Below are 26469 nucleotides of genomic sequence, written 5' to 3'. Positions count from 1 at the left end.
CCTGTATTCATTCCATGGTTTGAGCTGAGTTAACCAATCTCAGCCAGGGCAGCAATTTGGGTAATTGGCCCTGGCACATATGGATTAGAGATTTTTGTTTTTAACTTGACATTGTTTGAGCCAAAATCCTGAAGCAATGGCCAGACTGAAAAATACAGAAGTGCTGAGTTTCCACAATCAAATAATTGTGGTTTTTGTGCTGCATTGTTAAAGGAGCTTAGTCAGAAGAATGGTGAACTGACCCTCACTCTCTTTTCTTTGTACAAATGCAACAGGCTGGATTTTCGCTCCCAAGGCAGATAGCACGAGTCGGGAAATTTCCCAGCTCGCCACACCCGCCTCGGGGAAAAAGTCCCTCATCAGACCTGATTTTCGTTCCAGGGAGGCGGGTGCGGGATGGAGTCAGGCCCATCGCCCCTTGGACGCAGATCGAAGGTGGCTGCAGGGCTGCTGCGTGTCGAGATGAACTGTTTAAAAGGCCCACCTTGGTTCTCTGAGACTGTGTCCCAGTTGTTGTGTTAAACATTAGGCCCTCTAGCCCTCACCCCTCATATCCCATCAACCTCCACCCACTCCCCATGCTCCATCCATACCAACTCATGCCTCCTACCCACCCCGCTGGCCCCTTATAGACCCCAAGCCAACTCATGATAATCCATTCCGCCCACCCACCACCTTTTACCTTCCATGCCAACTCAGCCAGTATCCACCATGGGAAGACCTCAGGAACCATGTTGGGATGCAATAAAATAAAGGTATAAATATCTATCACCACCTTTGCTATAGTAAAAAAAATGAAACCCATTCAAAACTTTAACAGCTCCTCAAGTACTTAATCCTTCATAAAAACAAACAGACTTGTATTCATAACCCCACATCAAAGACAGCTAATTATTTAATAATCTCTTTGAGCTGCCAATCAAACCATGAACTTACAACCCCCACTGCTAGGATAATTGTAGGTTGAGGAAAGCAGCCAAGCATTAATAATGATATAATGATAGCCCTTGGAGTAATGTCAACAAATAGCTCTTGTAACTGCTAGAACAGGTTTTTCTCAACTCTCATTGTCACAGGCAGGCTTTTTTTATTTTTAAAGATCTGAAGATTTAAATAAAATCACAGCTCAAGTTTTTTTCATTCTTCCTGACACAAGCAGGCTGTTTTTGTTTTAATTTTTAAAGGGCTGGGGTTTTAAATAACTTCACAACTTGACAGTTCTACGTACCTTATTCACCCTTCATGCCTTTCCGTCTCCTCCATAAATTTGTGACTCCCACACTGTGGGGTAAGGCCCTTGCTACAGCAAAAATGGGGTCAGTTTGAACTCAGTCCTGCTAAGTTTGGGTTTCCCTTATGTGAATCATGTGCCCTTTCCCCTACTGGCAAATAAGGGATCTGACAGAAATGGGGGCAGGACTTCCGAATCCTAGTCCCACCCCCATTTTTAAAGTTCCACGGAGTTTCTACGACTCCCCGAAAATCCAGCCCAACATGTCAGAGAAAGGAAATCAGGTCAATACAATTGCACAGTTTAATTCAAATTCCCAGTCTTAGGGTTTTCCCATTGTTTTCAATGAGGAGTCATAAGTCTATCATGGTGATCAGGGGAGATAAAAGAATTCATATAAAATTCATATAAAAATTTGAAGGGAAATCACGGAAGTACATAGAATGTACACCATTTGGCCCAAGTTGTTCATGCAGCACTTTCGCCACACACAATCCTCCCTCCCTTTCTCTAACACAATCAACATAACCTTCTATACCTTTCTCCCTCATGTATTTTATCTAGTGCCCCCTTAATTACATCTATGTTCTTCATCTCAACCACTGCTTGTGGTAGCTCTCTCTGCATTCTTGCTACACTCTGGATAAAGAATATAGCTCCTAGTTTTGGTTTCCCCACAAGTGGAATATCTTCTCTGTTTACCCTGTCAAAATCTTTCTTAATCTTAAAGATCAGACCACCGTCAGCCTTCTCTTTTCCAGACAAAAGAGCCCAGCCTTTCCAGATAGGTATAAACTCTCACTTCGGGTATCATCCTTGTAAACCATTTTTGTAGCTTCTCCAGTACTTCTATGAGTTTTTCGTTAAATAGAGAACAGAGCTTACGTGGAATCATCCCAGATTTTCACGAAGTGCAGTATACGGGGGGACACGACATTTTACCCGCCGGCCGCAATAGCAGCTTCTCACACCGTATCGTCCCAAACCCGCCACATTAATAATGCATTCCTGGGGAACACGTTGTTTCGATGGTGTGGCAGGCTCTCATTTACCCGCCACACCATCGCCGCGCCGCTTCGTCACACTGGGCGCCATATTTAAAGCACAGTCATGCGCACACCTCTCAGTGCTTCCAGCCCACGACTGCCACATGCCCTGAAAGGCAAAAAGGCTGCAGCCCCCTGGTTTAGTGATGCATCCCCTTGAGCACCTTTTGGATGCCGAGGAGGCCCGCCGTGATGTCCGCTACCCCCGCTCTGGCCGCAGGAGGGACACCAATCCGGCTTGGGAGGCGGTGGCAGTGGTGGTCAGCACCAATGCCCTGCAAAAGAGGACAATCACCCAGTGCAGAGAGAGAATGAATGATCTCCGTTCCACCAGGGTAAGTCACTCTTTTCATCACTCTCAACTCACACGCTCTCAAACCCATTACACATCCACAGGGGCCTCACTCACTGCCAGTTCAAGGGACATCACCATTCACTCTCACACACACCTTCATTGTCTTCATCGCGTCCATTGGACCACTCACCACCCACACATGCCAGGCATACTTATCATCTGGCTTGGCAGACATCCTGCTTACAACCTCTCCATCTCTATTCACGCAGGACAAGCTGGCACACAACAAAAGGGAGAGGTCACAGACTGGTGGAGGAATGCCTGAAATCAAGGTCCTCACGGACTTTGTAAACAGAACTACCCGTCTGGCCGGCGAGGATCCGGACCATTCATGTGCTGACGGTGAGGCCGGCGGTGCTGTACCAAGTGAGGATCCAGCAGTGCAACATCCATCAGACAAACATGTGTGAGTGATATGCCCTGTTTCACAGGCCACTGCAATGCACTAATTATCTCTCCTTGCTTTCGCAGGCTCATCTGGGAAAGAGCCGACAGAGTCCACGACCCAGATCCTCAACTCAAGTCTCGAAGACATCTCAGAAGAGGAATCTGCTGAAACCCTAATTGAAGACCTGTCACAGCGCTCACCTACACCCTCCTCCAGCGCAGAGACACACACCTCGATGAGACCTAGCTTTAGAGTAGCCTCGGGATCATAATCTGGTGAGCACATCGCACCTCCTAATCCACAGCAGGCAGAGGCAGGGACTTCCCAGGTCCCCGGCACTCGGAGGACTGCTGGAGACTGGAAATTTGCTGAGCCAAAGTCAGATGGTGAGCTTCTGGATTCGGTCATGTCACTGTTGCTGGAGCTGCAAAGGCAAGCTCGAGAACACTAGGTGTAGGGAGGTCCGCTGCACTCCTCAGATTGCAAGGCACGATGGAGGAGTCTGTCTGCCTTCAGGCTGAGGTGATAGCAGCGGCATGCCAACGCACCGAGGTTAACACTGGTATGATGGCAGCTGTCATGGAGACCGTGGTCCAGGATGTCGCTCCTGCACTGCTGCGAGGGCCGAACTCTATCGCTAATGCCATAGTTGGCCTCCAACAGTGTGTAGGCGAGAGGGGTGCAGGGCAGCTCGATCTCACACCAGCTTCTGCTTCTCCTCACGGAGTCAGCCAGGGGTTCTTGGGCACCCATAGGGAGGAGGATCAGCAGGTGCACACCCCGGGGCCATCCTCCCAGGTGACCCCGGGAGTGTCCGGCCCATCCAAGTCCCCTCTTCCTGTGACCCCAGCAACTCCAGCTCCACAGGCCGTAGAGGGTACCACTGCCACACAGCAGTTCCCTGAAAACAGGCTGGGGCCCTCCAAGTCTCAGCCCTCCAGAGGACGCTCGTCAAGGTCATCACAGACAGGGTGTAGCTGTCAGCAAGCTTTCTCCACCTCCGCCTCCTGTAGCGGCAGGGTTAGGAAGGTTAAGGAGATGTAGTTGCACAGCCTGGGCACAGCTGTTAACTGTTTGTACATAATGTTCAACATTATAAATAAACTCTCAACAGTGTTTCCCTGCCTCTGACCCCTTGTTCTGATGAGCAGTGTTCATGTCGCTCAGACGTGAAATCTTTCTGCATAAGTAGAAGGCAGGTGTCTCAGTCCAGGACCTCTTCCCTGTGCTTTGTGCAGTCTTCAGACCAAAGTGATGGTCCGGCCTTACAGTCCCTGGACACATTAGTGATGCCTGCACCTCAATGGTGTTTGTCATTGCTGCCAGAATGTCGTGGGCAGGCATCGCCAAGTTCCGTCTCTGTGTGCTCTCAGCACCTTTAAAGTGGGGCTGGCCCCCATCTCTTCACCATCTGGGACCAGTGATATTGTGCTCCTGAAGGGGCCAGGTGCTGAAGGCTTTTAAAGTTTCATGGCTGCATATCCATGGTATAACCCTGATCACAGAGTGCAAGCAGCTGCCCTCAGCCAGACAGGAGTCAAACATTCTCAGAGGCTATGTGAAGATCTATGGCATGTCCTCACTGCAGGCTGTCATCATCCTCCTGCAATCAAGCGACTATTAGGGCCTCCACTGCATCTCCATGACAAGAGCATTATCACAGAGGGTATGTGCGCTGCCATAAGCCAGTCTGGAGTCATCGTTCATAGATGCAATGTGAGGAGATCTGAATGACATATGAGTGCAGTCGATGGCATCCTGCACCTGAGATCTGCGTAAATCCAATCACCCTTGCATCCTGGGTGAAATGCACAAAGTTGTGTGCTCTTGTGAAGGTGGCACCTGTGAGCTCATGAACGCATTTGTGGGTGGAGGCTTGTGATATCCCACAGAGGTCACCTGTAGAATCCTGAAAGGAGCCACTGGCAAAAAAATTGAGCACCACGGTCACTTTCACGGCCACTAGCTGTGCATGCCCTCCATGTCTCCATGGCACCAAACCCTGCAGTAGCTGGCACATGTGAGCGACCAGTTCCCTAGACATGCGCAGTCTTTGGCGACATTTTTTCTCGGTCATCTGCAGGAATGAAAGGCGGCGTCTATTGTCTAGCCAGGCACTGATCAGTGATGGCTCGCTGTGGCTCTTCAGCGCCATGTGCGGGAGCCCCAGCCGCCCTTTCTTCCTAAAGGTGGTACTCCTCCCTCTGTGTAGCCAGGTGCCTCCGTGCTCTCTTCTCTGACGTCTTCGCTCTCTGTATGCCACGAGGCAGTCCAGTACAGCTAGTTTACCAGGCTCCATGCTCCTGATGTACTCCTCCTACAGGATGAAAGAGGGAGACACTTGGGTGTACTAAGAACCTCTATTGGCTAAGTCTGAAGGCCCCTTAATGCATCCCAGAGAGTGCTGGCCACCACTTGGATGGCCAGAGTTTAGTGCGCTGCATGGCTGCCCGAAACCCCACCTTCCTCCACCCCACTCCATTTGACCAATTAGTCGCAGTCTTGCCCATTGGACTGCATGCTGTGATCTCAGCTCAGGTGCAGGCATTCTCCTAACTCATACTCCAAGGCTGCACTGTTGGCTTGAACCATGGGGGAGGCTGGTCCAAACCGGGATGATGATATTGCCAGGGGCTGTGAGCGCCTCCACCAGTGACTACTCCATGGCCAGCTTTAGCAAGGAGATTGTACAACTCGTCCTGCTGTCCAACTGTTTTGCATTCTACTAAAATGCTCATTAATTTGCAGTCTGTGTCTGAGGGTTGAAAAGCTCTGGAACACTTGGTGCCACTTTCATGCCTCTGTGTTGCTTGAGTGGACAGATAAGCTGGAAGCCCGACTCCACGCATGTCATTGTGGCTGTATCTGAACTGTCTCAGCTGCAGAGAAATGGTCACTTTATGAAAGGTTTCCCTAATACATGGCTGCTTCCCTCTCCCCAACCTGCATGTGCTTGTGCACTACCTTCAACTGCAGGGCAGCCCTTGCCCACACCCACAAGTCGCCTCAACCGCAGGGAGGCTCTTTCCTCCCCCAACTAACGCGCCTCAACCTTGAAGTCCAACAGACAAGCCAGGCAAGCGCTGTGCAATATTACTGTGCGCTCACCTCCAAGTTCCCCTCAAAGTGCAGCCCACCAAATGCATGCCTTGTATATGCTGTTTTGAAACACATGGCAATGGTGCCAACATGGGGGGATTTAATTCCAGGGGCTGGCCTTATTATGATATGCAGATGTATTACAATGAGGTTCCCGCCGCCCGATGGCAGGAAATGTGACCCGCCATCAACAGGCTGAGCGGACAATGTAAACTGATTTCACTACGTCGTGAAACCAATTTCTGGCCTTCTTGCCATATTGTCCGGTCAAGCCGCTGAGCACGCCTGACGCCAACTGACACGGATAGTTCCGCCCCTTGCATGAATGGAAAATCACCTTTAACTCCCACTATCCCCCAGCAAAAATTGTTAATTGCAGCTGGGATGCAATTCAGTAAAAATAGAATCCACAGAATTTCTTGTCCTTGTATCTATCACTTGGATGAGTAAGTAAATGTCACCAAAGGTTACGCAAAGATTCACCAGGCAAAATTTGTTCAGCTTTTCACAGAAACTAGTAAAAAAAAAGGGTGGCAAATACTTCAGATTTGACTGATAATACTGATCATCCACATTTCTCCAGCTAAGTTATTTTCAGACATGTTATTAACCTAATTAAGAGGTACTTGAAACTGTATCAGACAAGGATTGGCAATTAAATTGCTTTCAGTTGGTTTAACAGAGACACACAGTACAGTCAGTATTCTGCCATATCACTCAGAATCCAAATATAAATAAATTCATTGATTTCATGTTGCAGAGTGAATTGGTATCAACTACCAATTGTATTTAAACACTATATTTTGTTTATGAATGCAGCAATGACTGAATTTGAGTAAGCTCATTTGAGAGTTACCACATTAATTTATAGAACACTCTTGCTAAAGATACCTTGGAATATTCGGGACACCTCTCTTCTCTGCTGTATATTCAGCCCCTGAGCACAGTACTCTGTCCTCATTCCCCAGAGGAGGCTCACTAGTCTTCTGTGTTTGCACACACTCTTTCTTTCTGCCTGTCTCCAGTGCTCTCTTTTTTGAGCTTTCAGAGGGTGGTTTTAACCCCACCTTCCCAGCAGAAACTGACTGGTTGGACAGTTAAAATCACCAACCTGCCAGAAAACAGCCAGGAATCCACTGTTCTGAACTTTAACTTGCTCCACTTAAGCGGGTGACAAGGACACCAGCGCAAACCGTCAGGGATCTTTTGTCAGTGTGCCTGTCAGGGACCCTATGATACCAAGAGGAGCCAACTGCAAATTTAACTGAAGCCTGAATGGGTTGGACAGAGCGGTTTTTCTGGCTGATGAAAAACCGTCAGAACCTCCAGGAATAAGGCTGAGAAAAGGGCGAACTTTCTCCTTTCCTTTAGAAAGCTTAGGCCTTTCGCAGCCTGGATTCCCGCAACCCCTTCCCCTCCCAAACACAAGATCCCCTCATAAGTCATTCCTGTCAGCAGGCGACCTGCAAGCAGAACAATTTTCTGTCAGCTTTCTGCTGGGAACAAGTGAGGAGTTATCTGCCTGAATTTAAATAAAGTCTGGGTTTGACAATAGTAAGTTTCCAGCCCCCTCCTCTACCCATCTGCCCCAGATTAAAATCAGGATTTTCAACAGTGATTCACTACATTACAGTACTTTTCACAGACTAGTTAGTTCTCTCTTTGTAGCAACTTGCCCTCAACTTCTCTCTCTCAATGTCCCCAGGCTTCTTGTTCCTTTCTGTGTCACCCTTTGATAATGTGTACCTCCTTGAGCAAATAAAGGTTAATTATAGCTAGAATGCATTGACAAAAAATGTATTCCACAAAGAATTCCTGCTTTAATATCTGTCTCTTTGAACAGATAGGTGAATAACACACATGGGATTTACAAAAATTCATCACATGAGTTTTGTTAACCTTTTCACAAGAACCAAATGTGAATAGCATATCAAACACTTAAGAATTGACTTTGAATACTGACCAGATTAACCTAGTTAAATGTTGAGCCATTTGTGTGCAAGTATAGATATGCATACATGCCATTACTAGTGTATTGTACTACAGATGACAGCAATTACATGAAATTGGAAACACATTTACAAATTGTTCATAATCTTGTGCAGGGGTCAGCAGCCTATGGCACACATGCCAAAGGTGGCATGCGAGATGATCATCCAGTCTGAACAGCCAAAGCTGCAGACCTTACAGGTTGGCTTAAAACGACTGGAACCAGAGAGTTCCGATCTTTTAAAAGCCCGTCTGTCAGTGTCAAGTTCACTAAGCTGCTGCACTGATGTTTTTGAACTTCGGGCAGCTTTGTGGGTCCGATTTTCTCCTTTTGGAAAGCCCACCGGAAAGCCGAAACTGCCTGAAGGTCAGCAGCAGCGTGGCAAGTGTCAGGAGAGAGCTCTCGGTTGAAAAATGGGAGGTGAAATCCCTGCGATTTTAAAATCAAATGGATGCTGTGCGTGTGGGGTGGGGGTGGGTGGGTGGTTGGGGGGAGGTGGGGAGGGGATTTTGGGGGTGGGGGTTTGGGGAGGGGGGGTGGGGTGGAGGTGGGGAGCGGGTGTTGGGGAGAGGTTGGAGGGCAGGTTAAGCGGGGAGTTGTGGTCATGCAAAACCTTACTGTCATGCGAAACCTTAAATTAGAGTGAATAAATGGACACTCTGCACACCACTTCTGTAAGGTTGCTGACCCCTGATCTACTGTTTTGTAGGAACAGTAACGGGAATCACCGACTGTATGAAACCCAAGCCAAACTTGAACTATTGCCTGAGAATTAAAATGTCATGTGAGTGGAATATCCAGTGGCTTCTGAGGAAGGCTTCCACTATTATTACCTCAACAGAAGTGCTGCTTTAAAATAGAGCAATGTATTTTGTGCAGCAGCAGCCCTTCCATAACTGTACAAGTGGCCATTCTTCTTGTGTGAGCATGGGCAGAGACTGGTGGCCACCAACTTCAGCACTGCTAGCACCTGTGATCTATTTTAACTATTTACTGATTCTGCAAAATTTCTTTACACATTGCATGTTTGATCAGAATTGGGCAGAAGAAGACAGAGAGAGAATTGCCATGAGTTCATGCTTAAAAAGTAATGCAAAATCAGCAAATAATTTATGAAATTGAAAGTTTTGACAATTGTAACACGAGGGGAACAAAACTGAATACGATGAAATGCAAGCTTTCCCCCTACCATTGAATTGAGACACTAATCTGTTAATTTAGATCATTCAGTACCCATGTAATAAAATATTGCAGTACAGAATTTTAACCTATCACAGTGGCAGATACTTTAAGAAAAAATAGTAGCAGTGGTCATAAAGATTATGTGACTCTCCTTGTCTGTTCCCTTAGTGAGGAGTACTAACTTAAACTATTTTGAAGGAAGATCAAAAATTGGGGGAGAAACCTGAAATAATTAGAGTGAAGCAGGGTAACAACATTGACAAATAACATTGCTGACAACTTTCATATTATTCCTCACTCTTTGATTGATAGAATCTGTGCAGAGACAATGATTGTTACTTTATACAGAATAATCTGTCTTTATATGATATTTACAAATCAGCATTCCAGAAATGGCAGCTATTTATTACAGTTGACTAATATTATTAGTTGAGTACCTGAGAGACTGGGCACTGTGAAGCTGTATCTATCTCTCAGCATTCATAACTGCTGTGTTAGTGCCTGACTTACAGTATGTACATAAGAAGCTTTGTAGGTACTTGAGTGCAGTCACCTAGGAGTTGAGAATCATATAAACATGCATGAGCTAATGTTTGAAAAATGTCACGAAGAGCTCCCTTGAAATTTATAGCATAATTTTATTGAAATTAGTGATTACATTTTGCAGCTTGCAGTGAGGTGTTGGTTAATAATTTGTTTTAGAAACTCCTGTAAATATGGAGGTCTGTTTTACTGCAGATGATATTAGCTTGATAATGCCATTTCTAACTCATTAGAGTCACACTTTACTGTGGGAAAACAACAAATGAAGGGGATTTTGTGATGCACTAACTTTTCATGGTGGAGTCTGTTCTTGACTCCTGGCTAGGTATAATGAAAGTGTATCAATTTCTTTCTCTTCCCCTTTCTTTTTTCTTTTCCATGACTGTGTCTGTTTGGCCATCTGCCTGGCTCTCTGTCTACCTCATTGATCTCTGTAAGAGTTCTGTTGCCCAAAATATGCTGTAAAAAGCAGTTTGGTATTGGGACATTTCAAGGAGTGAGTAGTATGTCAGTAGTATTGATCGAGGAATCAATTACAACAGGAAGGAGGCATGACATCTTAGAAGGCTCCTCAAATGAAGCCATATGGGTAGACCTTAAAAATAAAAAAGGAGAAATCACATTGCTGGGAGTGTACTATAGGCCCCCAAACAGTCAGAGTGAAATAGAAGAAAAGATATGTAGGCAAATTTCAGAGAAGTGTAAAAATAATAGGGTGGTAATAGTGGGGGATTTCAACTTCCCCAACATCAACTGGGTTAGTCATAGTGTGATAGGTTTAAAGCGAGTGGAATTCTTAAAATGCATCCAGGAGAGCTTTTTAAGCTAGTACGTAGCAGGTCCTTCAAGAGAGTGGGCGGTCCTGCACTTAATTTTAGGGAATGAAGCCGGGCAAGTGGTAGGTGTATCAGTGGGGGAGCATTTTGCAGATAGTGATCATAACTCCATTAGATTCAAGGCTTTTATGGAAAAGGACAAGGATGGGCCAAAAATCAGAGTTCTGAACTGGGGGAAGGCCGATTTTAATAAGATCAGATAAGATTTGGCCAGAGTAGACTGGGAGCAGCTACTTTTAGGTAAATCTGCATCAGAGCAGTGGGACTCATTCAAGAAGGAAATAGGGAGAGTACAGGGCTAACGTATTCCAGTAAAGACAAAGGGTGGGACCAACAAATCCAGGGAACCCTGGATGTCAAGGGATATACAGGATTGGATAAAGAGGCTTATGGCAGATAGTGAGGGCTGAAAACAGCAGAAGCCCTGGAGGAGTATACAATGTGTAGGGGGGAACGTAAAAAGGAAATTAGGAGAGCAAAAAGAGGGCATGAAAAAACATTGGCAGGTAAAATAAAGGAAAATCCAAAGTTATTTTACAAGTACATTAAGAGCAAGAGGATAACTAGGGAAAGAGTAGGGCCATTAAGGACCATGGTGGTAGTTTGTGTGTGGAGCCAGAAGACATAGGTAGGGTTCTAAATGAATACTTTGTGTCAGTGTTCACAAGTGAAAGGGATGACGTGGGTATGGAAATCAGGCAGAAGGAGTGTGACATAATTAAAGAAATTAGCATAGAAAGGGAGGACGTTCTAAGTGGTCTGGCAGGCTTAAAAGTAGATAAAATCTCCAGGCCTGGATGAAATGTATCCCAGGCTGTTGAGTGAGGCAAGGGAGGAGATAGCAGGGGTACTGGCAATAATTTTCAATACCTCTCTGACCACAGGAGAGGTGCCAGAGGACTGGAGGACAGCCAATGTGGTACCGTTATTCAAGAAGGGAGGAAGGGATAAACCAGGGAACTACAGGCCAGTCAGTCTAACCTCAGTGGAGGGGAAACTATTGGAAGCAATTCTGAGGGACAGAATTAATCTACACTCGGAAGAGGCAGGGATTAATCAAGGACAGTCAGCATGCTTTTGTTAAGCGGAGGTCATGTCTGATAAATTTGATTGAATTTTTCGAAGAGATGAGCAGGTGTGTAGATGAGGGCAGTGCATTTGATGTAGTCTACTTGGACTTCAACAAGGCTTTCGATAAGGTCCCGCATGGGAGGCTGGTAATGAAGGTAAGAGCCCATGGGATCCAAGGCAATTTGGCAAATTGGATCCAGAATTGGCTGAGTGGCAGGAAGCAGAGGGTGAAGGTCGAGGAGTGTTTTTGTGACTGTATGCCTATGTCCAGTGGGGTTCCACAGGGATCGGTGTTGGGTTCCTTGCTGCTTGTGGTATATATAAACGATTTAGACTTAGACCATAAGACCATAAGACATAGGAGCAGAAATTAGGTCATTCGGCCCATCGAGTCTGCTCTGCCATTCAATCAAGGAGGGTTAATCAGTAAGTTCGCAGATGACACAAAAATTCGTGGTGTGGTAAATAGTAAGGAGGATAGCCTTAGATTACAAGAGGATATAGACGGTCTGGTCAGATGGGCTGATCAGTGGCAAATGGAATTTATCTGGATAAGTGTGGGGTGATGTACTTGGGCAGGACAAACAAGGCACAGGAATACACGATGAATGATAGGACCCTGGGAAGTACTGAGGATCAGAGGGATCTTGGTGTGTATGTCCACTGGTCCCTTAAGGTAGCAGGACAGGTAGATAAGGTGGTTAAGAAGGCATATGGGATATTTGCCTTTATTAGCCAAGGCATAGAATATAAGAGCAGGGAGGTTTATGCTGGAACTGTATAAAACGCTGGTTAGGCCACAGCTAGAGTATTGCGTGCAGTTTTGGAATCTGCATTATAGGAAAGACATGATTGTACTAGTGAGAGTGCAGAGGAGATTTACCTGGATGTTGTCTGGGCTGGAGAGTTTTAATTATGAGGAGAGATTGGATAGACTGGGGTTATTTTCCCTGGAGCAGAGGAGATTGAGGCGGGACATGATTGAGGTATATAATATTATGAGGGGCATAGATAGGGTAGACAGGAAGGAACTTTTCCCCTTGGTGGAGGGATCAATAGCTAGGGGGTGTAGTTTTAAAGTAAGGGACAGGAGGTTTAGAGGGGATGTGAGGAAGAATTCTTTCACCCAGAGGGTGGTTGGAATCTGGAACTCACTGCCTGAAAGGGTGGTAGAGGCAGATACCGTCATAACATTTAAGAAGTATTTGGATGTGCAGTTGCGATGCCATGGCATACAAGGCTATGAGCCTAGTGCTGGAAAATGGGATTAGAATAGTTAGGTACTTGTTTGACCAGCGCAGACTCGATGGGCCGAAGGGCCCTTTTTCTGTGCTGTAGACCTTTGTGACCCTATGACTCTAGTATGATTCTATTACCCATTTATGCCGATTTTGTATTAAATGCCATTCATACTTAAGCCCCCTGTATATTGTTCTTAGCCACTTAGCCTTGGTTCCCTCAGCCTGGATCTCCTGTAGCCGAAAAGCAGATAAAGTTATAAGTGCTGGATTTTGTTGGATTGATGGTTAGAAAAGTCTTTTTTCCATGGATCCTAGTGCTTTCCACCTGTCTGAATGTTCTTAGTACTGCGCCAACAGCAAAACTATTTGGGCAAGCTCTCTTGATGCCATAATATCATCACTTATATGTCCCAGTATCATACACATCTGTGACTTGTAACGTCAGAAGTTGATAATGTTATAATACAGTGATGTTCCACATGCCGAGTAGGCAATTTGTCATGGCCACCCTGCACATGTGCTGTTGATGGCCTAATTTAAAAGTAAATCGATACAGTGAAACTTGTGGATATCAAACACACAAAAGGTGCTGCTCAACAGCCTCAAGCTAAGAAGGACAAAAAATAAATCATTACAGAAGGTTACTTGTTATTGGAGGCAACTGCATTACAAAAATACTGCAGTGTATTTGTTTTTAAGGACACCAAAATCTCTGTTGTCTAATTCACCCATCATAACATACAACTGTATTTTTAACAACCGCAGTATTCTTACCTTTATTATCCACCCTCTAAGTTATTCCAAACAAACTATTGTTCATTGAGAAATGTGTTCCGATAATTATTCTAAGTTAATTGCTCACTAATTTCCATTTGTGTTCTCTCTCTCTACTATATGATTTATTTTGAAGAGGTAAGGTTCTTTTTTTATTTCTTATTTAATATTTTATCTACCTTGATGAGACCCCCCTCCTTAAATAGCTTCGTTCTAAATTTTAAATCTTAAACTTAAATTTTCCTTGTAGCTCACTAACTTTGCCCGTAATGGCTGTTTGCTCCTTTCAGTCCTGTTTACAATACATTAATATTTTTCAATGGTTAAACATGAACACAATACATGTATTGTAGTCTGACAACATATTGTAAAATCTCAACATAACATCTGTAGACTTGTGTTAGACTTAGTGATATACTATAGCATTCTATTAACTTTTAAAATTGCTTAATCTCATTATCTGAGCATTTTTGCTATTACACCAAAATTCCTTTCTCAGAGTTATAATAACTCTGGGCAGAACTTTTCAGTCGGCATGCGGGGGCAGGCCTGACACGCCAACGCATAAAATGACACGCGATGACGTCAGGCGTGCGTCTGGACATCACCACACGCCATCGCAATATTTCGTTTGGTGGGTGTGCGCCAAAGTTGGCTGCGCACCCACTGAAATCTAAATGGCCTATAAAGGCCACTAAGTAATTAATCGAAGCACTTGTGAACGCTGCCCGTTTAACCTTAAGGTTGGCGGGCAGGCGAAAAGCCCAAGCAGCCTTCGCATTTTTCAGGAAACATCATCCACAAGCGGGATGAGGTTTCCTGAAGCTTTTGTTAAATAAATAAATACATTTTCATAAATATAAAAACATGTCCCAACTCAGACATGTTTAAATAAATGTTTACACCTTTTATTTAATTATTTTAATATTGATTCAGTCTCCCTGAGGCAGCTCTGTGCCTCAGGGAGATTGAAGCACTCTTTCGTGCATGTGCGAAAGAGCGCTGGCCCCGACTCTCCCTCCTCCCCCCCGCCCGCACAGGTTGCGCTGAGCGCGGGCTGCGATAGGCTCTGCGCCTGCCCCCGCCTGTTCCCGCCGAGCCCACCCGCCATATGAAAAATTATGCCCTCTGAGTATGTTACAGAAGGAGCCCATTTGGTCCATCTGGTCTGAGCTGGCCCTTTCAAAGAGCAATCCACTCTTTCCCCATATCCCTGCAATTTTTCTTTTCTCCTTCAATTATTTATCCAGTTTCCTATCTTTATCCACCACCCTATCAGGGTAGTGTGCATTCCAAATGCACACCACTCATTGCATAATAAAGGTTTTCCTCACGTTGCCTCTGGTTCTTTAGCAGCCACCTTAAACCTATGTCCTCTGGTTGAGAACTGTTCAGCCATTGGAAACAGTTTCTCTTTATTTACCTTCATGATTTTAACCCTTCGTGATTTTAAACCCCTCTATCAAATCTCCTCTTAGTCTGCTCCAAAAAGAGCAAAACCAGCTTCTTCAGTCTATCCATGTATCTGTAACCCCTCAGCACTAGGACCATTTTAGTAAGTCTGTTCTGCTACCTCTTGAAAGCCTTCACATTCTTAGCATAGTGCCCAGAATTGAAGGCAACCCTCCAGCTGGAGCCTTTTAAACTTAGGATATCTTCCTGGATTTAAGGGGAGGCAGTGGTATTGTCACTGGACTGGTAATCCAGAGACCCAGTATAGTCTGGGGACCCGGCTTCGAATCCCACCACAGCAGATGGTGGATTTGAATTCAATAAAAAATCTGGGATTGTGTTAAAAACCCCTCTGGTTTACTAATGTCCTTTAGGGATGGAAATCTGTCATCTCCTTTAGCTCTGAAGAAGAGCCATACAGACTCGAAATGTTAACTCTGTCTTTCTCTCCACAGATGCTGTCAGAGTTTTTCCAGCATTTTTTGTTTTTGTTTCAGATTTCCAGCATCCGCAGTATTTTGCCTTCATCCTTAACTGGCCTGGCCTGGCCTACATGTAACTCCAGACCTACAGCAATGTGATTGACTCTTAAACGCCCGCTAAACAAGGGCAATTAGGGATGGGCAATGAATGCTGGCCTGGCCAGTGATTCTCTCATCCCATGAACAAATAAAAAAAAAACTGTGCTGTATGCTTCTATTCATAAAGCCCAGTATTTCATGTTTTGTTAAGCTGTTCTGCCACTTTCAAAGATCTTCTTGCGCCCCCTTTAAAATTGTACCGTTTAGCATCTATGTCTCTCCTCTTTCTTCCGACCAAAATGTATTACCTCACCTTTTTGAATTTCACCTGCATTTGTCTGTCCATTCCATCAGCCTATGCCTTCTTGAGTCTATTAATATCTTCCGCAGTATTGGCTAGACTTCCAAGTTCTGTGTCATCTGCAAATTTTGAAATTGTGCCCTGTGCCCCGAAGTTCAAGTCATTATGGGGACCAAAAACAGTTTTCTTAGTACTGAATGTTGGGGCACTCCACAATATACATCCACCCAGTCTGAAAATCACCCATTCATTACAACTCTGTTTTCTATCCCTTAACCAATTTTTTATCCATGCTGCCACTGCCCCTTTTATCCCATGGAATTCAATTTTTGCTAAAACGCCTAATATGTGGTACTTTATCAAACGCCTTTTGAAAATCCAGATGCCCAACATCAACTGCACTGCCTTCATCCATTCTCTAGGCTGGATTTAATGTGGAAAACGAAGGTCTTTCTCATCAGTTGGAGAACCGGCGGGAGACCCACATTGCTTCCGCGGGGGAGGCCCAAGCAAATTAAGTTCCTCTCAGGCATTTAACAAGCCAGTGTTGGGCCTTCACCAGGATTTAGGGCCAATCAGAGGCCAGCAGCTCTCCATTGCCGGCAGTGCCGTTGGGAGCGGTGACTGCTGCCGGTAACGCTCTGAGGGCTTCGTCAGGGTTCGTCGTTGGATCCCTGGACATGGGTGAGTGAGGGCTGGGCGGAGGCCACGAGGAGGAGGAGGCAGGGTGGTCGGAGGCAGAGCCAGGAGAATGGCTTTCAGAGTCCTCCTCTTCCCAATGCCAGGGCCCTCGATCAGGGACAAGGAGGGACACCCTTCCCTCCCTCCCTTCCTCCCCGTCCTGTGGTAAGCTGCTGGCAAACCCAAAAGGGTTTGCTGGGTGGCCTTTGGGAGACAAGGGAAAGCTGTGCAACTCCCATTTAATGACTGAACCACCACTAAATTGCAATGCATCAGGAATAATTGGTATTATTGGCTTATTAATGAGCCTAATTGACTTCCCACTGTGATCCCCTTCCCATCTCCGACTTAATCGCGGGAGGTTTTCCCATCACCAGCAGACTGATGCGTGGCCTCTTCCGCAATAAGTGGGCCCAACCACCATGTTTTTTTCTCCGACAGTCTGGATTAAATTCCAACCTTTGTGTTACAGCATCAAAAAACTCAATCAGGCTAGTCAAACACAATTTTCCCTTAACAAGTCTGTGCTGGTCCCTCTTTGTTAGTCCACGTTTGTCCAAGTGGCTGTTAATTTTCTCCTGGATTATTGCTTCTAAAAAATTTCCCAACAATGGTATGAAACTGATTGGCCTGTAATTGTCAGGTTTATCCTTCTCCTTTGGCAAATTCTGTTTCGCTCATTATTTGCGGAAGATTCAGAAAATTTGACCTATGCTTATTAGTTTATACTTATCGTTCATTGTTCAAATTTAAAATGTAATTTGCCATTTACTTGCTCAGTTGCAAAACTACCATAAATTTATAAATCTTCTGGTCACCTGTTTTATGACATTAAAAATGTAAAGTTAGTACAACAAACAAGCTGAGAGCTTTTTAAATGAAATATTTTAAAATTAAAAAGCTGTCTTGCAGCCAGTTCCCAGCATAAGTACTAGGAGCTCACTCTTCTGGAAAATCATGCTACCTATGCAAAACTACCAATTTCCCAGAAATCAGTTACATTATATTCCAAATTTAGTATTGGTGCAGTGCTAAAGATGGTCCCACGCAAGCATCAACCAAGCCATATAGATGAGGCATGAACAAATCACTTTATGCATTCAGCACCCAATACACAGTGAACAGAAGTTCACAGCAAATGGTTTCCAGATGATGCTGCACTAGACAGCAACAATCAGAGACCCATAAGAATATTAAATGGAAAGGTCATGCTGGTGTGGTAAGGCAATGTCCTTCTGAGGCTCTGGTAGTGAAGGGAAAGGTTTAAAGTGTAGTAACCTTTGATATACCTGACATGAGATTGCTTTATGCTGTCACTTTGGACAAAGAGCAAAAAATATTCAATTCTAAGTCCTGTCATCCCAGCATTTTATGAGAACAGGAAGTTCATGCATTAAAGACCAGCAGTAAAAGTAAAGCACAGCATGAGTTTCACATTCCATAATAGTGTTCTGACTGTGCCAATGAAAGAAAAAAAGCAAAATTCAGACTTCTGTCGTGATAATGACATGATAGAAAATAAATATCAACATGAAAACAACACTTCGAAAGAGTAGGGTAAATGTTCAAAAATATTTTCTATTATTTCAAGAAAATAATCTGTTTTATGTGGGATTTTTGGAACTTGCGCCTATAGAAGACGTCTTGGTTATAGTTTTGCTCTTTACTGTAGTATGATTGTATCTTCTTTGTTGGCTTCCAGTCAGGATCAAAATGGCAGAGCCTATCATTACCACTGCATGTACTTTGCATTTAGATGTACATCATGGCACTTCCTTTCCCTCTTGGAAGATGATTTTGGGTCCTTTGGTGCAATGCACTGTTTATCTAATCTATCAAATCATAACCAAAATATCACTTGCTAGACATTCTGTTCCTGCTCCTGCACCGCTACCTCTGCTGTTCCCCAAGGATCTATCCTTGGACCCCTCCTAATTCTCATCTACATGCTGCCCCTTGGCATCATCACCCAAGAGCAAAGTGTTAATTTTCACATGTATACTGACAACATACAACTCTACCTCACCACTGCCTTCCAACCACTAATCCGCCTATTTCCACCTCTGCAACATCATCCGACTTCATTCCTGCCTCAGATCATCTGCTGATGAAACCCTAATTCATGCCTTTGTTACCTCTAGACTTGACTCGCACTCTTGGCTAGCCTACTCTCTATAAGTATTAAGCCATCAAAAATTCTGCTGCCCATGTTCTTAATGATTCCAAGTTCGTTTACCTATCACCTCTGTGTACATTGATCGACATGGCTTCCAGTCAAGCAATGTTTTGATTTTAAAATTCTCTTTTTTTCAAGTCCCTCCATGGCCCCAATCCTCCCTATATTGGTAATCTCCTCCACAAGAACAAAAGAAACAGGAGCAAGAGTAAATCAAATGGCCCAGCCTGCTCCACTAGTTAGTACAATCATGGCTGATCTTGGGCTTCAACTCCACTTTCCCACCCGCTCCCCATTTCCCTCAATTCTTTGAGAACTAAAAATTTGTCTGTCCAAGCCTTAAATGTATTGACCGACGGAGCTTCCACAACCCTATGAGAAAGCTGCACTCATCCAAGTCTGACCTCTTGAGGATCCCCAATTTTAATTGCTCCACCATTGGTGACCATGCCTTTAGCTCCTAAGCTCTGGAACTCCCTCCCTACATTGTTCCACCTCACTACCTCTCTTTCCTCCTTTAAGAGGCTCATTAAAACCTCCCTCTTTGACCAAGCTTTCTGTCGTCTTCCCTAATTGTGTCTTACGTGGCTCGGTGTCTAATTCACTTTATAACACTCCTGTGAGGTTCCTTTGGGACATTTTATTATGTAAAGGCACTATAAGTGAATAAGTTGTTGTTTATGCTGATGGATTTCCTCCACGAGTACTTTTCATGTCAGGGATATCGATCTACTATAAAATATAAATAATATGTTAATGAGATTTTTAATTAATTAGTTTGAAATTATTTCTCTTTCTGCCCCTCTTCCCCATCCCCACCCAACCACAGTCTGATGCCCTTCTGCAAGTTATTTTCTCATCAGTCAGAATATTGCCATCGGCGTGCGGGGGTGGGCCCGACATGCCGATGTGCAAAATGACGTGAGATGACATCAGGCGTGCGTCCCAACATCATTGTGCATCATTTAGATCTTTCGTTCAGCGGGTGCATGCTGGAGGCGGCTGCGCGCCTGCCGAACTGTGAATGGCCTGTTAAGGCCATTAAAAAAACAATTAAAGTTGTTTGCAATGCTGCCCACCAAACCTTAAGGTTGGCGGGCAGGCAAAGAGCCCAAGCAGCCTTTGTGTTTTTTAGGAGAGGGATGAGGTTTCCTAAAGCTTTTATTAATTAAATGATAAAATTTTCCTAAATATAGAAACATGTCCCAGCTCATGTGACACTGTCACAAGAGGAGATATGTTTAAATAATTTTGTACTTTATTGGTAACAAAATATTTTAATCAACTTAATCTCCCTGAGGCAGCTCCGTGCCTCAGGGAGATTTCTGCGCCTTCCTGCACAGGCCCCGACTCAGCCTACTCTCCCGCCCTGCACAGGGAGCGCTCAGTGCTCCAGGGTGCGCATCACACAGGGGTGGGCCTTAATGGCGGCGTGCAGCGGATCGCAGGTGACGATCGGATCCGCGCCCGCCCCCACCCACTCCCGCCCAGCCCGCCCGACATAGGTAAGTTTCCGGCCATCGTCTCCATTACCCATAATTTCTTGAGACAATTGACAAGATTAAGCCAATGCTAAGAAATATACTAGAACATTAACTTGCCACACCATTTCCCTTCCTCTCTTTTCCAATGCCTAAAAGTTTACTACCTTAGCAACTGGAAAACAAGATAACCCCACTCCCCATATACAGAGACACGGTATATCAATTTTCTTAGCATTATTATGTGCCCATTTCCCCAAAATAATTTTTAACAGCAATTGAAAAATATTATATTTCATCAATCTCCTTGAATGATAACCAGGGTAACTAGATACAGTCAGTGCTTGCACTGTCAATGCACCTTGATTATAGGATTGTAAAGTGTTTGATATCTAACAATACCGCCTTGAATTTTTAATCATTTGTGTCTAATTACAATAGGCTTTCTACCAAGAGGACAATGGTAACATCTTCAAATCGACAGTGTAAGGAACTTCTGTGCATTTTGTGATTTCTTTCCAGGCCACTAATTAAGCTAAGTATTATCTGGAAGAAAGATGGGGTGCAGTTGAGAAGTGGATTCAGCGATTACCACCGGAAACTGACCATCCTACACCCGAAATTGCATGATGCTGGGTACTATGAGTGTGAAGCAATTCTCCGAAGCAGTAGTGTTCCTTCAGTCAGTGCAGGGGCCTCCTTGTCAGTGCTGGGTGAGTGCCTGGAAAATTCCTGGACTTATAATGAGCACCTGCATAATGGTTACAAAATATTCTGCAGGTTCAATTGCAAAAAATTTATAAGTCTGTATTCAGAATCAAACCAATTTATTTAATGAGTCATTAAAAGAGGCTAAAAGGCTCGTTGCCTTCAAGGAACTAACCACTACCTTTTTTTATAATTACTATCATTTTTATAGATACTGTTTTCAAAAGACCCCAGATTCTATCCATAGCTTCCCACTCACTTTTTAGATCTCATTTCCTTGTCATACCAGTCAGATGCAAGTGTTCAGAATTCTTTCAGAATCTGCAAGGATATCACATTGCTGCAGCAGTCTGATGTTTCTGTTCTGACTGGACTGCAAAATGGTTCCCTTTCAATGTTTCTTTGTCAAAAGCTATGTCTGTAGCAGGTCTGCCATGACATTGCTCATGGTGAGCTAGAGGAGACACGTATTATGAAGTGTAAAGCACAATGTATCATCAAGAGCACTGATTTTTCTTAGTTGAATAAGTCAAGTTGCATTTTTATTGCAGAATTTTTTTCTATTTATTCGTTAATGGGATGTGGGCATTGCTTACTAGGTCAGCATTTATTGCCCATCCCAAATTGCCCTTGAGAAGATGGTGGTGAGCCGCCTTCATAAACTGCAGCCTGTGTGGTATAGGTACACCCATGGTGCTGTTAGGGAGGGAGTTAATGTCACAGTGTTGGTGATAATTTTAGTTTCAATCCACGAATACATGCATATATGCGGAGAAACTGTATATCAGTTGCACTGATTACTGTAAAACTTAGTTTAAAGCATGCATTTTATCTGTTGGCTTGCTTAAACCTAAGACACTAATGCTGATGATGGGGAAAATGTTCCAGGTTGCAGGTTGGTATGAGGTACGATGCAGCCACTATAGCTGTACTGAGAAGTGGGGGCATAGCTACGTGAATTTATAGTGACAATACAGTAACTAGTTAGGCAGTTATAATACTGATTTCATAGCCTGTTATGTGTGTTTGTTCCATGACACTGGACCTCAATAATATCTTTATAATTGGGATTAATTTTACTGGTTAATGATCTGGCCATAACAGAAACCATTTCAACTTATGGGGCTTGTCACAACTCACGGGGGATGGTGCACTGCAATATCAAGCTCCACTGCTCCCCGAGCAGCAACAAATGTGAAAAAGTTTGATCAACCCAACTAACCGTTTAATTTAGGTTAACAGAATACAAGCACCAGGTTTGTAAACTTAATTAGTAAATAACTGTTTATTGAACAAATTGTCTTTGACCAGTGGCAAAAGAAAGAAATATGAACTGCTAACTTCTAACTTTATAACCTAAACTCTATCCTTTTTTAACTCCCTATACACACACATACAAGACACATAAGACACACAAAACATGGATTTTAAGGATGGGATAAAACAGTTCAATAGCACCAATTCTGGAGTACAGGATTTGGTGGGTTGATTTTGATCGATGTCTTCCAAATTCCTTTCGGTTCTTTGGTAATGACACGAGGTGGTCCTCCAGCACTTTCAGTCTTTAGTTCATTGGTTGATCACTTGCCTTTCAATGTCTCTAAGAGTGATTTTCCCCTTTGCCTCTTGACAGGGATTTTCAGATAGACAACAGGTTAGAGAGATATGAGGAGAAAAAGCCAGCTAGCTATTATTGTGGAATTACTGGAATCCTACACACACAGGAGACAGAGGTTTTAGGTCTTTTTCCTTTCAGGCTAGGAGCTAATCTGCTACACTGCTCTTACACAAACCCTAGTCACCTGGTCAGGAGCCAATTAAAATATTGTTGCCAGGCAGTGCTCCATTAGACCAGACTTCTCAGCACCATCCTGTCTTTCATGGCACACTCTGTTCCAGGACAGCAACATTGTATGTATCCTTCACATTGTTCCAGTAGACATGTCCTTCATTGTAATTTTAATCCACAGGCTGGAAAATTGACTATTTTACCTTAACACAAGTCATATGATGAGGGAGAATATGGTTTGCAAAAGCTTTGAAATAAATCCTCAGAATAATTAAAAGAAAGTTACTTAAGATTTTACCAGTGATAATTTTTCCATTGTATTTTAATTCAGATTTCATCAAGGAGGTAAACAGGAATATTCTCATTAGGTTCAAGAATTTTTTTTACTGATTAATATTAAAGTCCTTCTCTTCTTGCAGAGCCACCACAGCTAATTCTGGAACCAGAGCGTCACATTACAGTTGAGATCGAGAAAGTGGTGGATATTCCATGTCAGGCTCAAGGTAAAGTCAACAGCTAATCTACTGTTTATTAAACTTAGTTGGAGGATTATATATAGCAGAGACTGGATATTAAGTGAAGCAGTATATTTGAAGTGTTCTTTCTCCTGGAAGCCATAATGTTGAGTGATCACTCTACCTGTGAATGAGTTACTCTTTTTAACTGAGTTTGCCAGGTGATACATTCCGTTCCCTCAGATCCCTGTGCATATAGATGAGAAATGAAATTCAGCACTTATGTGATTTTATTGAGTTGGTTTGAGAAATGTGATGCTTTTTTGAAAAATCTACAAGTTCAATAACTGCCTGAAAAGCTGTTGCTAGGTGACATTTTTCTTTCATTTTAAGGCATAAAGAACACTCATAAACCCAGTAATTAGGATCACAGAAGTTTCAGAGTTGATGAATCATATGGACCAGAAGGTTCTAGGTTTAATTTCCTGTTTCTACTGAGTTAAATGATTTCACCCAGGGCAGGAGTTAGGGTGTTAAAATTGGTTCAACCCCTTGGGGACAACATGGAAACAGTGACCAAAAGTTAGCATTTCCAAATACTAGCCATTGACCCTTTCTAGGAAGTTCAAGTATAGACATCAGAGGTGAGCAAGGATCGGTTAAGCCACGATATTTATTATGGTTGAATAACCCACTGATGCTAACCGGCCATGTCAAACATGAAGACAGTTTCCTCGTCAAGGCACTAGATGGCTGACAGCATCCTTGCAGCCATATCCCAGTTTGAGTTGGCACCTGTGGGATCAATTTATTATTTTCCTTCAAATCCTTTCTATATCCCCTAGGATGAATCACAACATGTTACACTCCTATACCGCTGTTCCTTAATGTATTCTGTTGGAATGTGTTATTGCCATGAAACATGAACTGAGACCCCCACAACATTTGTATCTGGGAGGAGCAGAGAATGCAAAGTGGTGTGACATTAAGAGAATATAAATTTGGCCAGTTCAGATATGCACTGAATGACTGAGCTTGGACAAATTCTAAAGCAGTTGAGGTGCTGTTTGTGATGCAGGTAATGAACTGGCACAAAACAGCAATTTAACAGTTCCAGCCATTACATATTATTTGTTCAACTTTACAACTTTGAATATTTTCAATATTTTGATTTAAATTAATTCTGTCAAAAGTCTGTTGGATTCAATGCCTGCTGTATTCTTTATTTATTGACAACCTCACAGAGAAGAGATCATGATGCACATGAAAGATTACCAACAATGCATACTAAGCCTGTTTCCTGGAACTACTTTATTCAAGCATCACGCATTTATTAAAGATTGCAATGATTTATGTATGTGTTTGCAGGTGTTCCATTGCCAGTGATATATTGGTATAAAGATGCAATACAGATCACAAGGTTAAATGTCCCCAGATACAAGGTGCTGTCCAACGGCAGCCTGCAGATCAATGGACTGATGCCTGATGACACTGGCATGTTCCAGTGTTTTGCTAGAAATGATGCCGGCGAGGTGCAAACTTTCACCTATCTCGCTGTTACCAGTAAGTAAATTATCTTTGAAGCTATTCTGCGAACTAATTTAATCCACTCTTTTTTACTCCCTATCTTATTTGAGGTTTGTGAATTCATGAGTGATGCCCCAATTGTGCAAAACTAAACGTCCAACTGTAAAATTTTCTTTCACCTTCAGAAGAATTTTTAGGGGGACTAATGGTTTGGTATTGCTTTAGGACCTTCAGGGTCCTTTATGGAATACCATGAATTATGGGGAGAATCTCATTAAAATTCGTGGAATTGTTTGATTAGGAAAAACTACCAGAGGCTGGATTTTGCCAAATGAATGGACATCCCAACACTGGGTCATATGCGGGTCGCACAGCTGTACAGGTGGCTGGTGGGACGTCCTCAGTGATCTTTCCATCCGTAGTCAATTAAAGTTCAGCAGGCAGGAGATCCAGGTAAAAATGGATGGTAGGCAGGAAGCACCAGGTTAATGGATGGCGTTATTTTTGAAGGTCAGTCTGCAGCCCTAATACAGGCTGCACATGTGGAGAGGGTTGAAAGTTGTGTAGACCAAGGGAGCCTATGGAGGACTGGCTGGAGTCAGAGGAAGGGCAATATTCAGCCAAAAGAAAGTTGTAATAAAAATGTGCTTTTGCCATGAGTTTTTAAATGATTTCAAGCCAATTATGCAGAAGCTATTAGCCACCCTATTCATGGAAAATAACAAAACAGTGGGATAGATCTTAACTGGCTGTTTGCATATAAAACCAATGTTTGTAGGTCATTGCCCGTTATAGGTACCACCTGATTTTTCTTTGCCATTGTCCATCTGCAGTTAGATTTTTACCATGGTGGCAAGACAAGAGCATTACCCCGTGTAAGTGGAGCCCATAGGAGTGTTCCAGGCTGGAGTCATGGCCTAAAATACTCCAGAAAATGATTTGCTGCTCCTCCCTCAGCAGGCATCCAAGATGAACTGAAACTCACATATGTGAGCGACTGTTTTGTGCACGTGGCTTAACTCTAGAAATTTAAGCAGGGTCAGGCTCTTATCTCATTGGTCAGGTTGCCAATTTCAGTTGGAGGTATTCCTGGAGATTTGATCATGTGACATTTGATCACATAATATCTGACCATGTGCCAATTAATCAAGATAATCTGCAAATTTAATTGCATTTGCTTTATTGGTTAACACTTGGATCCTCTGCCATTGAGTATCTTTACTCATGGTCACCAGCTGTTGTGCAAGAAGTTCTGAGATTCAGGAGACCACCCATGAGCAGACAAATAAGGGAAACCAAGGACAGGGAAGAGGGGAAACCAAAGATCGGGAAGGGATTCGCAAAAGGGAAATCAGAGGGAAGAACTTTGATTCCATCAGTAAAGTGCTGAATATTAATAGATGATTTCATGGAGCGAGAGGTAGGCACTGGAGATTCATGGCCCATCCCAGGAGACCACTCAGAAATCTGGGGCTTATAGTTACAATAGTGAATTGGGATCATGGATATTCAAACCAGTATGTTATGAACAGAATCTAATTTATTCCATTATTGGTCATTAGATAATATACAGGATATATTAGGGAAAATTAACATCGGTTTACCATAAATAAAGTTAATGC

At 43.5% G+C, this 26469-nt stretch overlaps 1 protein-coding gene across 1 annotated transcript in view; it reads left to right on the top strand.

The window, feature by feature from the left end:
• The window catches only part of sdk2b (sidekick cell adhesion molecule 2b), a 981988-nt gene that overhangs the window by 631306 nt on the left and 324213 nt on the right, over positions 1-26469 (top strand). The window contains exons 7-9 of the mRNA XM_078571006.1: positions 20891-21081; positions 23285-23368; positions 24689-24883. Coding sequence (XP_078427132.1) covers positions 20891-21081; positions 23285-23368; positions 24689-24883 — 470 coding nt within the window. The remainder of the gene's footprint in view (positions 1-20890; positions 21082-23284; positions 23369-24688; positions 24884-26469) is intronic.

The sequence above is a fragment of the Cetorhinus maximus genome, chromosome 24 (genome assembly GCF_964194155.1).
Source record: "Cetorhinus maximus chromosome 24, sCetMax3.hap1.1, whole genome shotgun sequence".
NCBI classification, from domain to species: Eukaryota; Metazoa; Chordata; class Chondrichthyes; order Lamniformes; family Cetorhinidae; genus Cetorhinus; species Cetorhinus maximus.
Note: the sequence above shows the minus strand (reverse complement) of the source record. Positions and strands in the feature narration are given on the sequence as shown.